The sequence below is a fragment of the Bufo bufo genome, chromosome 10 (assembly GCF_905171765.1).
Source record: "Bufo bufo chromosome 10, aBufBuf1.1, whole genome shotgun sequence".
Lineage (NCBI taxonomy): Eukaryota > Metazoa > Chordata > Amphibia > Anura > Bufonidae > Bufo > Bufo bufo.
The window spans coordinates 11,319,271-11,338,207 of NC_053398.1; the positions used below are offsets into that span (position 1 = coordinate 11,319,271).

The following is an 18,937-nucleotide window of genomic DNA, read 5'->3' on the forward strand; positions in this document are numbered from 1 at the left end:
AGATTGGGCACCTTAGCGACTGATGAATGGGTCCACTTAGGGCTGTATTACTCCTACAGATTGGTCATATACCAACCAACAACTATTCGTCTGATTGGACAGAAATTGGTCAGATAATCTGTTGGTGTAATTTACTGGAAATCCGATAATCTGGTCCATTGTGGATCCTTCATGGTGAATAGAGCCTCAATAAAGGGTAACCCCGGGTTAAAATGGTCGTCGTGCTTTTCCAATCGCTCTCGTAGAGGTGGTCATACGCATGAGATGAACATCGGCCGAACCGGTTGGTTTCGGAGGGTCCGGTCCGTCAATCAAATTTTTATGGCTAGGGTGACCTGACTCTCCCTGATGACAAAAGAAGCGCTCTGATGAAAGTTAAAGGGGTATTCTTATCTTAAAAAGTGCTTGCCTGTGGCGGGGATAGGCCGTCGCTGAGACCCGACCTCGGGGACCACCACTGATCCTAGGATAAAGGGGCCGCTGTGCTGAATTAGCGCAGCAGCCATGTAGCCTGCCCATACACTTGGCACCAGACTAGCCCTTTCAATCTCAGGATCAGTCGGGGTCCCAAAAATGTACCCTTTAAAAAATAGCCTCTCCCATTCTCATTTTGGCGTTTTCCTCCACTAAACCCCCGACACTCCCCCCCCCCCCCCCCCCAGTACTGGTAAGGAGGGGTCTGGCATGTCTCCATACTAGATAAAATGGTGTGATCTTGGGGGCCCCTTTCTGTTGTCTTCATAAAGTGGGGTTCATGCCGAGGTTTCCACTCGGTGACCTGAGGTGGAGTTTCTCTCCTCTAGGGTGGTCCGCACCCTGTAATATTTAGTGGCGGAGGGTTTTGCAGTATCATTTTTTTTTTGCTGTAACCTCCGCAGGATGGGGGTGTGCTCGCGCCCGCTACTACGTTCCCCTCCCGCCGCCATGTTGGTCCTACGGTAAGGATGCGGGGAGCCGCTCCCGTCTTATTAACTTGCAGCCCGCATACTTCTCATCCTTTTGTTCTTTGTTAAATGTGAGCTGGCATCTGTTAGACGCGTTCGCATTCAGTCTGGGGGAATTCAGCTCTTTCTATATTCAGCTCTGCTAAGCCGGTGCCCTGTTTGCTCGAATCAATTGGGGCTGCTATTTATAGCAACAAAGGGGAATTGAAATAGCAATTTTCTTTCTATGTAATGGATCCCCAAGAGAAATACTGATGTAAGTTTTCTGTCATCCCTCTTCTTCTGCACGCCCCCCCCCCCCCCCCCGTCCTCCTTCGCCATTGAGGCCCCCCCTCCTCTGTTCCCTAAAGAACTGATAGGAGAGGCAGCTGTCACGGGTTTGCGGCGGTATTAATCTTTAATCAATCGAGTGTTTGCTCTGTTCAGGTGTTCGGGGTGGGGGGGATGAGAGAGACCGGCAGAGATTGCGCTCTGTTTTGGGCTTTCGTTAGGTTAAGGAAGAGACGGGGCGAGCTAAAAATATTCCATTTGCTGGCAGTGCGCCTCCAGTCGGTTTTTCGATGTTTGATTTAGATAAGGTTGATTGGGCGGCTGCTAAAAATATCCTCCCAGAAAGTTGAGGACAAAGAGGGTAGAATATTTTTAACCCACCGCGACCGCCGAACGCGTCACAGGCTGCGCCCGGGGACAATGGAAGTCTGGCGCCCATAGGAAGGCGCAGTATACTCCAGCAGACCAAAGCTACTTGCAGTACTGCAAGTCCCCGCGTCCTCTAGGAGTCCGTCTTCAACCACTCCCAAGAACACGCGCCACTGATTTATTTTATGAGATTGCGGCAGGGTGGAGATGGGTGCTAAGAGGTCGGATCAGGTGTAGGTTTGATTGCTGTGACTCCCCCCCCCCCCCCCCCCCCCACTAGTAGGGCGCCGTGCTACTTTTTCTGGGCAGCTGGATATTGTTAGCAGTGCAAGAGGAGAATACAATTCTGGCTGTCCACAGCCACCACTAGAGGGAGCAATTTGCATGCGTTTTATGCATTGAACTGAACAGTGACACAGTATGCAGTGAGCACCCCCTGGTGGTGGCTGATGGTAGCCAGATCATTTCAGCTTAGGTCTATGGAGGAGATTTGGAATTTTTTTTTTTTTTGGGCTTTGTAGTGAGAATTACACCATAGTTTAGAAATTAGAATATTATCCAAGTCTTTTATATATATATATATTTTTTTCTGGTAGAGCAAGCATCTTGCAATCTTCAGCGGTACTATTGTTGCACACATCTGACATGTTGTTTTTTTTTTCCATTGGAAATGCTGGACTACTTGACAGTGCCAACTGTACAATTGCATCAATCTGGCATCCCTAGGCGTGTGGGGTCCAAATTATTGGAATTTCCCACTAAACATGCAAATGTATGCAGTTCTACTACTAGCAGGAAGATGCTCGGGCACTTGGAATAAACGTATGGAAAAATATGGTGTATTTAGGGGGCCCCATGTATGGCTGATGTATAGCTCATTTATCAAGCTTTTATGCCAGGTATGACCCATCATTGCTTAAGCCCTGGCACTTTACTCAGTGACAGGGAGAGACTGGAGTAACCCTCAGAAGGTGCACCAGTAATAAACCTCCCCATTGTGTCCCCTGCAACTGCAGCCTCCTCCATGAAAGTGAATAGGGCCGGCTGCAGTTAGTTGCACAGCTGGGTGGCCAGGAGCACGGTTGTGCAGGGAAAACAATGAAGAGCGCACAGCTCTGGGGTTCTTGAGTTTAGTATCCATTTGGTCATAAATTGGTATATCCCTGGAGCCAGCACTAGAGGCAGCTTACTGTTACTGTCTTCTTATTCAGTGTATTACGCTCCTGAGCTCCCTCTAGTGGCAGCTACAGGAAGCTAAAATTTGGTCATTGAGCTTTGGCCATGCAGGAGGTTTGGAGCTGTCAGTCAAAGGCGGTCACATTAAAGGGGTTGTCCATTTTTTTTTATTTTTATTGATGACCTCTGGATAGTATTCAAATAGAAGTTGACAGCAGCATATTTATCCAAATGTCCTTCATTAGTCGTTACTCCATGAACAATGTACAAAAAGGCCAATAAAAAGCAGCAACGTTTCGACTGTTTGAACCAGTCAGCGCTTATACGAGCACTGTCTTCTCTGGTGTGTTTACCTGCCGGCCGCAGTAATTGCAGCGGTGAGCAAGTGTAATTTACAAGTATGGCGTCCCCATTCACTTCTGTAGTATTCACTTGAACAGACAGAGCCGCCCATAGAAGTGAATGGGGACGCCATAACTGGTTATTACACTGCATTGCAGGATAGCCCAGTGATTACAATTTTTGTTGATAATAGTAAAAAGTGGACAGCCCCTTTAAGGCGACCAGTGCAGCACAAGTCCAGATCTTTTCCCTTCTAAGGTCAATAGTCTCCTCGGGATGTTATTACTGTCACCTGTTGTAGACGTTTCTGGGGCATTGAGGTCTGATGTGTAAATAATTCATGTTGATAACTATCTCGCTGCATTATAATCCTGTTGGAGAACCGCAACTCATCCTTTGTTGTGTTTTTTTTTATTTTTCTTTTGCTGTAGTTGTCACCGGAGCCACCGATGGGATTGGAAAAGCATATGCAGAAGAGGTAAGCGCTGCCTGCTGTACGCATTCATTGCAATGGGGGTAACACCTAGGAACGTTCCTGTTGTTTCTCATACTTAAAAACATTCACGAGAGTTTACTTACTGAAAAATTGCACCTAAAGGATCACACGTTGAACGCTCGGAAAATGCCTTCCATCTGGTAGTGTGTCTATAAGGTGCTTTCTGTGAACTTACACTTGTGTGTTAGTTGCAGTGCCGGCATTATGCTGGGAAGGAGTCCTCCGTATTCAGGAGCTGATTAACAGCATTCTCCCTGTTACTGTGTAGAGGGAGAAAGCTATCAACTGCTGGTCGGCAGGGCTAGCCTAGCAGCTCCTGAATATAAGGACTCCTTCCTCACAGCAGGGGCATTGCTAGGGTCTCAAAAGATCCGGGGCCCAAGCCCCGATACCCCCAGATACTATCCTGAAGAAAATTTAGTGCCCCCATAGTAATACTGCCCCCAACCGTGATAATGCTCCCCAGGAGTGCCCCCATTAGTAGAAGAGCCCTCCAGTATTAATAATACCCTCACAGAGCCCCCAGTACAAATAAGGCCCCCTATTGTTCCCCCAGTGGTAATAACGCTCTCTACAGAACCCTCAGTAGTAATAAGGCCCCCCATAGCGCTCTTAGTAGAAATAAGGCGGATCTATAAGTCCCTCCTATAGAGCCCTCAGTAGTAATAAGAACGCCTATGATGTCCCCTGGATTTGCAGTGCCCCCTGTTGTTATATTCCTGCCTATACCATACAGTCCCATGTAAATAACATCACACCATCTATCCAGCCCCCTCCAATATACAGTCCCATGTAAATAACATCACCTCCTCCCAGCCGCCTTCAACATACAGTCCCAAGTAAATAATATCACCTGTCAATCAAGTGAACAAGGGCATTGAAAGAGGTGGGCGAACGGAGCCTCTAGGAGCAGGTGCAACGCCCCCCCCCCTGCTCCAGGAGGATAATTAGCATATAAAAAAGTTAAAATTGTGCAGTAAGGGGCGCATCCATAAGCATAGGCTACGGTAGTTGGGGTCTGCTGACATTAGCACATCGCTAATGTCAGCCAGTTTAATAGGGTTAATCCTGGTGACAGAAACCCTTTAAGGCAATGTAATAATATTCTAAATCTGTCAATTTGCTGTGACTACTCTGTTGCTCCCTGTTATCAGCCAGGAGGTTCCAAAAAAAAATGAACTTCTTAAAAAAATGAATTCAGGATAATTAAAGCTGAGGGGTAATATCTGCTTTTCTTACAGTTGGCCAAACGTGGAATGTCCATCGTCCTGATCAGCAGGAGCCAGGAGAAGTTGGATGATGTCTCCAAGTCTATACGTGAGTCTCCTAAGCACAGCATGGGGGATACTGCCTCCTCTGCTACTGTCCATCAAGACCAGACTACAGTTTTGTAGTCTGTAACCATGGAGACACAAGTCTGTATGGGAGATTTGTAATCAAAACTATTTTCAAAATTGCTTAATTTATTATTCTAGATGCATTGCAGCAGTAATGGCTGCAGACATGTTCACACCCTTTTAAATATGGAGGCTCATCTGTGTAATTCATGGACAGCAGTGATTTATTTTTTATTTTTATTTTTCTTATTTTAAGCTTCATGCAATGATGGAGATTTGCTTAAAGGGACACTGTCACCTGGATTTCACTTACTGAGCTATTAACACCACATCAGTCTCCACAATGTACATTAAAATATACCAGTATTACTGCCCTGTGTCTTGTAATTTCTCTATAAAATCGCTTTTTATTAATATGCTAATTACCTCAATAAGGAGCCCAAGGGGCTGTCCCTCCGGCCATTGGAGCCCAGCACCCGCCCCACTGCTAATTTATTCACTGCTCATCGCCGACGTAATAGGTTTGTTGCGCCCGAAAATCTCGTGCATTTCCGGGTCGAGCGAAGCTGGCGCACTTCGTTCTGCGAGACCGATGCCAGGACACCGCACGCTGACATGAGTATCCACGGCGCATGCACAAGATTTCTGCCGCAACAAACGTATTACGTCGGCGATGAGCAGTGAATAAATTAGCAGTGGGGCGGTGCTGGGCTCCAACGGCCGGAGGGACAGCCCCTTGGGCTCCTTATTGAGGTAATTAGCATATTAATAAAAGCGATTTTATAGAGAAATTACAAGACACAGGGCAGTAATACTGGTATATTTAATGTAAATTGTGGAGACTGACGTGATGTTAATAGCTCAGTAAGTGAAATCCAGGTGACAGTGTCCCTTTAGCCTCATTCACACGTCCGTGCTCAAATCAATGACCAGGTGGTCAGTGATGCACCCGTGAAGCTGTCCGTGAAGGATCCGTGTGTCCGTTTTTTGCTGTCCGTGTTGCAGCCGTTTTTTACTGACACTGAACAGCTGAAAAATAATTTTCAAAGCATCTCTTCTTAATGATCCGTGAAACATAGCTGGCATCTGTGTTGCATCTGTGGTTTTCACAGACTCATTGACTATAATGGGCGTGAGGGATCCGAGAACACTGACCAAGATAGGACATTCATCCGTGCTGAAAACACGGACCGTGCTAAAAGACTGATGTGTGAATACACACATTCAAATGAATGGGGACGTGTGCTGTCCGCGGAGAACACGTACAGCACACGTCCGTGAAACACTGACGTCTGCATGAGGCTTTTAAGTGCCAAAGGACCCGGTTTTAGATGTCCCCTCCCCTCTTGATATGATGCCGGGATGCTATACGTTATCTGTTCATGATCTGTGTTGTAGTTGGATGAACTTAACCCCTTAACAGTCCTATTAAATTAGGGAAAGCCCCCCTGAAAATGTGTGTTTTTTTTTTTTCTATTTAATTAATTTAATTTTTTGTAGATTTTCAACTCAAGTGCTTTAAAGAAGACCTCCGAGCCCCATCTGTGAGCTATGTAAATACATCAAGCCTTAGTTACAGCATCCATAGGGCGCAAGATGGCTGCGGTCATATGATACATCTACATAACCGCTTTCTTGACTGTCCCTAGATGGGGTCATCTTGCACAGGCACTAAAAGTGTTTATTTACCATTCAGCGCCTTCGCAGACGAGAATCCAGGGACAGCTGAGAACCACCGCCATATTGAGCTCTATGGATGCTGCACCCAAGGCTCGCTGAGCTTACATAGCCCGTAGATAAGCCCGGGGTCCTTCTGCTGAGTGGTGGGAATAACCTATGGATTTATGTCACACAACAAATAGGTTTAAAGGCTCTTAGTAAACATTTTTAAAGGGGTTGTCTGTATGGGTTTCTCAATGAGCATCTCCTTCTCCCTGGCTGTGCTGCGATCCAGTCACAGCGGAGAGCGTCACAACCATGGAGAGAAAACAGCTCGCCTTCCCTGGCGTCTCCTCCTCCCTGTACCGATGCTCAGTATTCACATAAAAAACGGGCAGGGTGGCAGCATCAGCCCCGCAAGGAAAGGTATTTATCTAAACTAAAAAAAAATCCATGAAGGGTCCTCTTTAAACCAAAGGTCATAATACCATCAAAAAATAAAAATAAAACAGATATTCACCTCTCTGATCCCCTGCTGCTCCTGTTCCGACGCTTCCCAGATCCTTGCTGGTCTCTACTTCTTGGTCCCTTGGGTAAATTCAGACGACCGTATGTGTTTTGCGGTCCGCAAATTGCGGATCTGCAAAACACTGTTACCGCCCGCGTACTTTCTGCATTTAGCGCAACGGAGCGGCCAGCCCTCTGATAGAAATGCCTAGTCTTTTCAGCAACTGCGGACAAGAATTGGACATGCTCTCTCATTTTTGCGGGGCTGTGGAACTGAAGTACAGATGCAGACAGTACACGGTGTGCTGTCCACATCTTTTGTGGTCCCCTTGAAATGAATGGGCCCGCATCCATTACGGATGCGGACCCATAAATACGGTCGTGTGAATGTACCCTTAGACTCACAGGAAATGACTGCTCAGCCAGTCAGTGGCCGCAAAAAAGAAAATGAAAAAAATTGTTTTAAGAATTTTTTTTTATCCGCCATTTCAATTAAAGTGCCGTTGAACCCCTTAGGCTGAGTTCACACTTCAGTTATTTGGTCAGTTATTTCCATCAGTTATTGTGAACCAAAACCAGCAGTGATGCCTACTCAGAGATGAGGTGTACTGGAGAGATCTGCACCTGTTCTGTGTTTTTGTCCCGCACCTGGTTTTGGGACTATATTTTAACAGTCCCCAGCAGAATATTGTACCTGTTGAAAAAAATCTAACTCGTCTGCTCCCCGCCGCTCAGTCCAATCTTTCTGGCTCCCGGGCGGACAGGGTGACGGCCACTGCTGCAGCTAATGATTGGACTCGGCAGTAACATATCCCAAGCGGCACGTGAACCTGTCCGTCTGGAAGTTTATAGGCCAGGACCACAAGAACGGAGCAACGGGAAAAGTTATTATTATTTATATAAAAAAAAAAAAGCCCCAAAGCTGGAAAACCCTTTTAAGGACCAGAATCCCTGTGTTTCCGCAGTCGTAATGTTTTTCAATTGAAGTAACTGGGTGAGGGCTTGTTTTTGCAGGGCTGAGTTCTAGTTTTTTTGGTACCATTTTGAGATAAACAACTTTTATTCAAAATATTTGGAAGGTGCAATAAAAAGCAGACGGCTATTCCGGCATTTATCATGCGGGATGAATAATGTTTTAGTCACTACGGATTTGGCAATTCTATTTATATCTTAACATCTTGTATGAGGGGGAATAGTTTATTTATTTTTTCTACTTAGGTTTTAAAAAAATAAATAAATAAATTCTGAACACTTAAAGTACTTTCACACTAGCGTTTTTCTTTTCCGGCAGAGAGTTCCGTCCTAGGGGCTCAATACCGGAAAAGAACTGATCAGTTTTATCCCCATGCATTCTGAATGGAGAGTAATCCGTTCAGGATGCATCAGGATGTCTTCAGTTCAGTCATTTTGACTGATCAGGCAAAAGAGAAAACCGCAGTATGCTACGGTTTTATCTCCGGCGAAAAAAACTGAAGACTTGCCTGAATGCCGGCATTTTTTCCCATAGGAATGAATTAGTGCCGGATCCGTCCTTCCGATCTGCGTATGCGCAGACTGAAAAAAGGTGAAAAAATAAATGCCGGATCCGTTTTGCCGGATGACACCGGAAAGACTGATCCGGCATTTCAATGCATTTTTTCGACTGATAAGGATCCTGATCAGTCTTACTAATGGCATCAGTTTGAATATGTTTTGCCTGATCCGGGAGGCAGTTCCGGCGACTGAACTGCTTGCCGAATCTCTCTGTCGCAAGTGTGAAAGTAGCCTTACATAGTTGTCAGTTCATTTGTGAACCTTATCCTGTGTTCCTTTGATCTCTTCACTAATACACAGCAGTACTTCAGTATTGCAGCGTATTGTACCGGTCAGTACTACACTGACGGGCGTCCAATTAGATCCTGCTGTTGTTAGACCGCATGTTAAGAGTAGTAGTATGTGATTGGTGGGGTCTGCCCCTGGCATCACCAGAACTGAGGTCCTTATGCCCCGTATGAAATGATTGGCATCAGCTGCAGGAGATAGTGCGCTGCACTGGACTATTTCCTGCAGCCCCATAGAGAATGAATGGAGCAGCAGCGGACGTGTGACCTGCACATCTATTCATATGGGGAGCACAAGACCCTGTTCTCGTGATAGATGGGGACCCCAGCAGTCGGGGCCCCCCCCATCCGATTACTGTCCTGTGGATAGGGGAAGCATTTGTCTTGGCACAGTTTCCCAGTGTGCCGTTCAGACCCCATGGTGTGAATTCGGGCTCACATTATAATACCTCATTTTCGCCTCTACCGGATAACTTTTTGCATTTCTCTGACCATTACTTTGTAAGTCAGCTGAAAGTTATTGACCACGGGAAGAGGAGACTCTCCCAGCAGGACGCGCGTTGCTGCCTTTCTTCCCCTCTGATTCCGTGGGTGGATGAGCCGTGCCAGGGCTGTTTTCTGGACGCTCTTCCTGGAGCTCGCTTAGCAAATCTGCCGTAGCCGGTAACATCCAATATCTTCTCCGCCGGCCTCTTCCAGGATCCCAGATGCTTCCCTATGGTTGGTCCTGAGTCATCACAAGAGTAGATCACGTATCCTCCTGTACACCTTAAAGGGACAGCGCGCAATTAGCTTATCAATGCCCCGTAAGTAGGCTCCTCTTTTGGAGCTTCTTTGCTTACGGTTTTATAGAATTTCCTGACGTTATTGCAGACATATTTCTCAAGGCTCACAGCCACGGACGCCGCTCCATTCTGAGTGGAATCTCCATAGGCCTGTGCCTCCTGGTTTATGAACAGAATACCAGAACTACAGTAAAGACTGACACACAGTCTAAGGGCTCATACACATGACTGTATGTATTTTGCGGCCCACAAAAAATGGATCCGCAAAAAATATGGTTGATGTCTGTGTGCATTCCATATTTCGCGGACCGGAACAGCTGGGCCCCCAATAGAACAGTCTTATCCTTGTCCGTAATGGGGACAATAATAGGTCATGTTCTGTTTTTTTGCAGAACGGACATACGGAAAAGGAATGCACACAGAATAACTTCAGTTTTTTTGCGGACCCATTGAAATGAATGGTTCTGCATACCATCCGCAAAAGAAAATATGGAACGGACGCGGAAAGAAAATATGTTCGTGTGCATGAGCCCTAAAGGAAATAAAAACGTAGGGGGCCATTTATGATTAGATATACGCCACTTTTTGGCGTTTATCTGTCGCAGATTTGGTCGCAAAGGGGATTTGTGACGTAGGAAATAATCTAAATGTACCCCAGCAAGGGAGCTGGTGTGGATTTAAGGCTGTTAGGCGCTGGCGGTGGATGCGCTGAAGTTATGTAGAGGCCGCCGCCACTACGTAACCTAGGCCCATCAAGTGCCAGCGGAGGGGGATTAAGACCAGTATCTAAAACGCCAGGCTTCGTGCCCATCCATCCTGAGAATGAAGGAGCTGTGACTTCCTCCGTTAGTACTGTATTGGAAAGTAGAGCCACAGTGTGTGTGTGTGTGTGTGTGGGGGGGTCCTTCTAGTCAGACCCACAAATCCGATATATATGGCATATCGACATTGAAACCCCATTTAACACTTTCCTGCACTGTGATGTAATAGCACATTGGCGGCCTCCTCTTACTTAAAGTACCTTGACATACTATGACATAAAGGTGATCACGCGGGCACTGGCACTGTGCCCACATGATAAGCAGCAGGTCAACGGCTGTAATACACAGCGGCACTCCTGCCACACCTGCAGGGATTGGAGAAAACTCTAATTTAAAGGGATCGCCCCATTAAGATAACCCACAGGATAGGAGATGAGTGTCTCATGACAATGGAGGCCGGTGCTCCCCGTCTGAATGGAGTAGCAGACACACATGTATGGGACTGCCGGAGATAGCCGAGTACAAGCGCTCAGCCTTCGCCGGCTGCCCCATAGAGCTGAATGGAGCGTCATTGCGCACGCATGACCACCACTCCATTTAATTGGGGAAGGGGGAGCCTAGGCCCCCATTTAGATTCCTGACCATCAGACACTTTTCTCCTAGGGGTTCGTTCTCCCCTCTAGCAGTGATCTCCAGCGAGATGATGAGGGTCCCCCTGGGCTGTCTCTTGTAGGGCATACGAGTGCTTTCCCTCATATTTCCATGTACAGGCACAAGATGGTGACCGACAGAATCCTGCTGTGATATTGTAATTAAGAGAACAAATTATGTAAAATAAAAAAAGTAAATTTTTTTTTTATTAAAATAACATTTTACTTAAAAAGACACAAAATAAGTTTTGAAAAAAATCATTTAAAACACACATATATTGTCCTGCTGTAAAGAAATAATACTAATCCCCAAAGTTCTGTTACCGGTAGTTACACGTTAATATAAGAGCGAGTTTTAAATCTTGATCAGGAGCCTTTGACCTATTGCAGAAGGAAGGTGCTCCCGGTGTCTGGCGCTTTAAGAAGCGAGCGTATAAAGCAGGGGTGCACAACGTTTCCTGGTTGGGGGCCACATTGCCAGACTGAACCTATGACAAGGGCCGAAATAAAAATTTAAAGGTGTATTAACAACTGAAATATTGTACTTATGGCATATTAAACACACATTATATACCATTAATGTCTAGTTACACTTTCAGGACTCCATCTAATGGGAGAAATACATGAAAAATACATGTGAGCAGCCACAAGACATAGGCATACATGTCTGTTACCAGATGGTTGGGGGCCGCACAGAATGGCATCAAGGGCCGCATGTGGCCCCCGGGCCGCAGGTTGTGCACCCCTGGTATAAAGAAAGGCCCGGAGCCTCTGATCCCTGTTTCTGCATGAATGGGCCACACAAGGCTTCTGCCTGCTTCTCTGAATGAAGAGGGGCCTTATGGGAGAGCAGGGGAGGCTGTTGCCCTGATTTCAAAAAAAATATTTTTAATGAATGATTGAAAAAAATAAAAAACCCATAGGATTATCTCTCGCTGCACAGAACTTCAGGATTGCAGTCGCTGCCTGGTAAATCCTGTAAATCATCGCTGCGATTCCTGATCCAGATTTAGAAGAGCGCTCATTGAAATTGCTTTACTATTTATAAGGCACCCGGAGCGTACATGACGCCTGTACGTATAGGGCAAGTAAACAGGGGAAATGGCTGCACGCCAATGTTTGTTACAAATAAAGATCTAGTTTATTATCCTTTACAGAGACCTCAAACTGATTTCTGATCCAGATATTTTTATCATAATTTTTCCACAGTAATTAGTCACCGAACGTTTCGATCCAGGTGGACCTTCTTGAGCGGTGTTGCCTGTGTGAGTAGTATGGCATCAGGGAAGGCTGGATCAGATGATGCATTTGAGGTCTCTGTAAAGGATAATAAACTATATCTTTATTTGCAACATAAACCATTGAAGTGCAGCGATGTTTCTCTTTACTTGGCATATTGACCACCTGGTCATTTCGCTAGCACCAACATGTGACTGGGTGTGCGGACCCCAACTTTGTCTAGATATGCACGTATAGGGTGTCGCCCCAGAGTACGATCCTCTTTAAAGTTTCGGGGAATCGCATAGATCGCGACTCCTCAGTTGTCAGTGCTCATGTCCTTCAGCGGAGAGGGGCAGTTTGCAGCAGACTGTATGGATCAGGCTGCCCTAAAACAGCTCATAGTGAAGCCAATGGAAGCAATGAATTCTCAGCGCGTTCCCTGCCGTGGAGGTTCAGGTTATGTTCACACATCACAGTTTTGCTTCCCGTGCATCCAACGTGTATTTCACCAGATGCCGATGTGCACGAGGATTAGCTCCATTGTCATTCAGTGGGAACTTTTGCCTGGAAATAAGGCACCTCCAGAGCACCGTGGTCTGTAGGACAGACGTTCCAATACAAAGTGTATGACGCCCCCGCTATGGTATTGGCGTAATGCGGCACACTAGTCACTTTAATGTCTGCTACCTCTGTACTCAATTCCATGGTGCGGCCAAAGATCCATCCCGGTTTTTTCGGCTGCGTGCGAAGGGCGTTACAAAGGTGGGGGATGGTTAGTGGGTTTGAGGTTTGAGGCACCGAATCCACACCCAAAGGACGTCATCTAAATATATGTGATATTACTGTAGTAAACATGACCTGGTCCACTTGCAAGTTGTCTGGCAATGGATAGTCAGTGGTTGTCAGTTGTCACTAGTGACATCAGAGGGATTCCCTATGCAGAGGGGACTTGGAGGCCATCTGCATCTTTTCTACGAGTCATACATTTTAGATGGGTGTCGGCCTGACAGCTACCTCTCCTGACCCCTCCACACACTTGCATGCTCGGCTTGTGCATGCATTCTGTATGGGGATTAAGGAGTAAGTTGCTGACAAACACCTTCGACAGCAGCTTATCTTTCCAGGATCAGGCATATGGAAATCCAGCTGCCCAATCCTGATCTCCCCCGACATTTGCTGTTGGGGAGAAACGGGAGGTCCCCATACACAAAAAAAAAAGATACACCTCCACAAACATGACCCCAATTATATAATGATTACCTTCAACCACCCAGTTTAGTTTGCTCATCCTTGGCCCAATCTAGTCTTGAGCCTTTACAAAAAATTTCCTGGACCTGTATGACTATCCGCTGGGCGGCAGCTGAAGCTCAGGGAGCGAGATGACGTAAGGCTACAGCCACATGGGGTGGATTTTTGATGGATTTTGCTGCAGATTTGTGCATTGCAATGTGAACTTGGAGTTAGAACTCAGCAGCATTAATTGACATGCTGTAGATTTAAGGAACATCTGTTGGCATGATCAACCCTAATAAACCAGGCATATGGTCTGGTAGGGTTGATCATGCTGATGATACCGATTATAACTACCCATTGCATCATTGCTGGAAGAAAAAAAAATCATTTTTGTATTCGTATGCAAATGACCTAACTGGAGCACCAAGGGGCTGGCCATAGCCCTCGTAGCACCAGTTTGTCACACCCCTTCCCCCATGTCTGGATTGACGAGGCTCGACATGTCATCTAGCCCTGTTTTCGAACACCTGCGCTGTGTCTTCCGGTCTTGTTCAGTTGCGTTCAAAGCAGCGCATTTTTATTTATTTTTTTCCTAGCACATGGATAAGATTTCATCCACATTGCAGTGTTTTATTTTTTTTATTTTTTTTACATATTGCAGATTTGCTGCATACAGAAACCCTTGTGTCAAATCCACAGAGTTTATGACCCGTATGAACATACCCTCTGAATGTCGTGGCTCTGAAAGTCCTTTATCCGCCTGAGTGCCCAGAGACATGGCTACAGCGTCACAAGCCGGGGACTCTGAACAAGATACACAACGCAGTTTTTGGATTGCTTTCACTAGGGAGAATTGTGGGCCCATGCTCTGCCGGAGCTCGGCCGCCCATTTACTTGCCCTAGTTCCCCGCTGCCTCCTGAGATATCATTGAGGTCAGTGCAGAGCCGCTGCATGGCAGTGACTCGCTGCACGAAGCTGACATTTACTTCCTGCACCGGCCGTTCTCCCGCCACGATATGTCCATCAAGCGTCATCTGGCTGAATATCACTGAAATCCACCTTTAGTGTAAGTCTTGATAAGCTGACTGCAAAAAATAAAAAAATAAAATTGCACAATTAGCAGTTTTCATCCCAAATTCCCTGCAGGCCGGAGGATATTATCTGCAGTCTGTGCCTCATTCAATGGCAGCTTGTAGTCTGCGGATGCTAAAGCGCCTCCAAACTGTAGGTAACCTTCCTATACTATTACATAAGTGCACAGGTCACTGCCCCCCCCCCCCCTAAGATCAGCACACTTTTCTCCTGAAATACTCTGCACTGCTATGGCTTCCTGCTCCTTCCTCAATCTTTGAACTCCCAATAGTTGCCATTCCCATCCTAACCTCATGATACTGCCCTGTCACATACAGCTCGCCCAGTAAACCAGTACGCTCCTCTCCTGAAATACTCTGTGCTGCTGCTCCTTCCACAATAAATTTATGAGCTTCTGTGTTTTCTTCACACCCCTTTTCATTCACAGCATGGCACTGCCCCGGTCCTCATAGCTGGCTGATATAATCCGGGCAGTTGTAGGGGCTGTTCCAGGTTTAGGAAAACATGGCTTTTTCTAAAAAGAGTGCCACACCTGTCCACAGGTTGTGTGTCTTGCAGTTCTGCAGTATTCAATGTATTAGAATATACTGGCAATACCACACACAACCCATGGGCAGGGGTGGCGCTGTCCTGGAAGAAGGCAGCCATGTTTTTTTTAAATCCTAGACCAGGGGTCAGCAACCTCTGGCACTCCAGCTGTTGTGAAACTACATCTCCCATCATGCACACTTGCTTGGCTGTTCTCTAAACTCCCACAGAAGTGGAAGGAGCATGCTGGGAGTTGTAGTTTCACAACAGCTGGAGTGCCGAAGGTTGCTGATCCCTGTCCTAGACAACCCCTTTAATCTAGAGACGACGGCAGCCAGTACAAACTCCTGGCAGTTTTCCTCCAGAATTACTTTTTCATATCTTGAGTGAGAGACCCCCCTCCTGTCTGATGTCCATGGCAGAGCCCATGGGGTTGTCGAAATGAGAGGACCTCTTTTAAAGGGGTTTTCAGAGACCCCAAAAAATGAAAGACAGGGAATGTTCTAAAAAAAAGAGGGGAACCAATGCTCACCTTTTCGATCCCAGATCCTGGTGGTCCGTGGTCCGTGGTCCGTGCTATTACATGAGCGAATGTGACAAGAACCAAATTGTGATATTTAGACAACTTTTGGGTCAGTCTTGTGGGGTGTTCCTGGTTTGCAGTGGTTAGTACCTACCAAAAGTGGTCCAAAGAAGGACAACTGCTGGACCAGCAACAAGGTTCTGGATGCTCAAAACTTATTGGATGTGTGTGGGGAGTGAGGACTAAACAGTCTGGTCCAATCCCACAGAAGAGCTACTGTAGAACAAATGGCTGACAACGTTCCTGCTAGTGATGATATAAAGTTGTCAGGACAGCTGGCTGTGTATGGGGTGGTGTACCTGGAGATCGGTCAGAGCGCCGATGTTGACCCTTGACTAGCTCTGAAAGTGCCTACTTTGGGCACATGAGGGTCAGAACTGGACCAGGGAGCAATGGAAGAAAGTGTTCTGGTCTGATGAATCAGGTTACATCACGTGGGCGGCTGTGTGCATAACTTACCTGGGGAAGAGATGGCACCAGGTGCACTATGGGTAGAAGGTGGTCTGGTCTGATGAAACAGGTTACATCATGTGGAAAAACGTTTGTGTGTGTCACTTACCTGGGGAAGAGATGGCACCAGGTGCACTATGGGTAGAAGGTGGTCTGGTCTGATGAAACAGGTTACATCATGTGGAAAAACGTTTGTGTGTGTCACTTACCTGGGGAAGAGATGGCACCACGTGCTCTATGGGAAGAAGGTGATCTGGTCTGATGAATCAATCGGGTTACATCATGTGGATGGCCGAGTGTGTCACTTACCTGGGGAAGAGATGGCACCAGGTGCACTATGGGAAGAAGGTGGTCTGGTCTGATGAATCAGGTTACATCATGTGGAAAGACGTTTGTGTGTGTCACTTACCTGGGGATGAGAATGCACCACCTGCCCTATGGGAAGAAGGTGATCTGGTCTGATGAATCAGGTTACATCATGTAGATGGCCAAGTGTGTCACTTACCTGGGGATGAGAATGCACCACCTGCCCTATGGGAAGAAGGTTGTCTGGTCTGATGAATCAGGTTACATCATGTAGATGGCCAAGTGTGTCACTTACCTGGGGAAGAGATGGCACCAGGTGCAATATGGGAAGAAGGTGATCTGGTCTGATGAATCAGGTTACATCATGTAGATGGCCAAGTGTGTCACTTACCTGGGGATGAGAATGCACCACCTGCCCTATGGGAAGAAGGTGATCTGGTCTGATGAATCAGGTTACATCATGTAGATGGCCAAGTGTGTCACTTACCTGGGGATGAGAATGCACCACCTGCCCTATGGGAAGAAGGTTGTCTGGTCTGATGAATCAGGTTACATCATGTGGAAAGACGTTTGTGTGTGTCACTTACCTGGGGATGAGATGGCACCAGGTGGAGAGAAGACAAGCCGGCGGAGGCAGTGTGATGCTCTGGCCAATGATCTGCTGGTAATGTTGGGTCCTGGCATCATGTGGATGACACACGTACCACCTACCTAACCACTGTACTAGGGCTGTAGCTATCTATTATTTTTGTAATTAAGTATTCTACTGATTAATTCAACAATTAATCGAGTACTCTAATAAGAAAAAAACTCATCAGACCCCCCTGCCATCAGTCCTCAGCGCCATCAGGCACCCCCCTATGGCCATCGGTTACTCCCCTAGTGCCGCCATCTCCCTCTCCTAGCCATCAGTCCCCAGCTCTAGTGAAATAAAATACTTTCCTGTAGGGGCACCTCCGACACTCCGCAGTTGCATCATCTTCTTCGCGAGCTGCACTGTCCTCCTGTTATCACACAGCGTCCGGTCTTAGTGCGCGGTTACGTGCACTACATCCTGACTATGTGTGTGTGCGTCAGAATACAGTGCAGTGCGGTGCGGGCCGAGGGGAGGCCACAGAGCGGTGAGTAATAGCAAGCGCTTCAATCACACTCCATGGTCACATGGCTCAAACGATTTTTTTTTTTGTGTTGAGTTACTAGATTAAATCGAGTAATCGTTTCAGCCTTACACTGTACAGACAAGTACCTACCCCTTCATGGCAGTGGTGCCCCCTAATAGCAGTGCCGCCCCCTAATAGCAGTGCCCTCTTTCAGCAGGATAATGCCCCGGCCACACTGCGGACCCTGTCCAGGAATGAGGAACATGCCAAAGAAGTGGAGATGGAGGCTTGTCTCCAAATCCCCAGATCTCAATCTGATCGTCACCTGTGAAATCCATGGAGGCCGCACCGAGCAACATATAGGACTTGCCACAGGACACTTGAGAGGTCTTGTGGAGTCCAGGCCTTGATCGGTCAGCATGGCCGGCGGTTTAAATGTTAGTGCTGATTGGTGTGTGTGTGTTATATATCTTCTATAGGCTTCTTGGGCGTTTTACCATCCCCTGCGACACCAGAGACTGTGCGTAATTCTATCACGATGCGCCTACTCCTGCAGTCCGTCTGCCTAAACCGGGGGTCTGCACCAGAAAGCTGGCCACTGACCATTCTGCTTGGGGGCATTGATTAACCCTTTCCTCACGTGGAGACCTGCAGGGGTTTCATTGTGTATAGAGCGCCGTCTCTGACCCCTGAAGACTCCTGGTACAATGAGGAATAGCTGTGTGACCAGCGAGCGGTGAATCACTGTGCACAGCCTGTCCTCACATCGCCTCCATCCTGAATCCAATCCTGATAGAAGTATTCATCTCCTTTTTTGGGGGGGGGGTTTAAATTTTATTTTATTTTTTTCCATTCAGCCATCTGTTTTCTAAGGAGGCTGCAGGACGCTGTCATTCAGGTTGGATAGCTGTGATATACGCCACACAAGCTGATGCTTAGTCCTACATCTTCTGACCAGTCTGACCTGATCAGCTATACCGCTATCAAGGTGTCATTAAAGAGACGGCTCCAATGCAAAGACGCTCAAAGGGATGCTCCATCCACGTTTCAGGCAAATAGCGTTGCTAGGAGATGTTATGCCTAGCAACCAGCCTAACACAGGGTTGTCATTGAACGTATGCCTAGCAACCAGTCTCTGTCCTTGACATCTTGCCTTTTTATGTTATTTGCAGAAACTGTTTAAAATGGGAAATACTGCATCCTCGCTCCAAAAAGGATGACCCTTGATTGGCAGGCGGTTGGTCTGTTACCATAGAGGTCAATGGAGTTTAAAAAACAGGGAGGCCAGTAAGGACATGACTAAGGAT

At 46.8% G+C, this 18,937-nt stretch overlaps 1 protein-coding gene across 1 annotated transcript in view; it reads left to right on the top strand.

Annotated features, from left to right (window-relative positions):
* HSD17B12 (hydroxysteroid 17-beta dehydrogenase 12) overlaps nt 1–18,937 on the top strand; it is a 48,479-nt gene that overhangs the window by 13,483 nt on the left and 16,059 nt on the right. The window contains exons 2-3 of the mRNA XM_040410660.1: nt 3,533–3,579; nt 4,839–4,914. Coding sequence (XP_040266594.1) covers nt 3,533–3,579; nt 4,839–4,914 — 123 coding nt within the window. The remainder of the gene's footprint in view (nt 1–3,532; nt 3,580–4,838; nt 4,915–18,937) is intronic.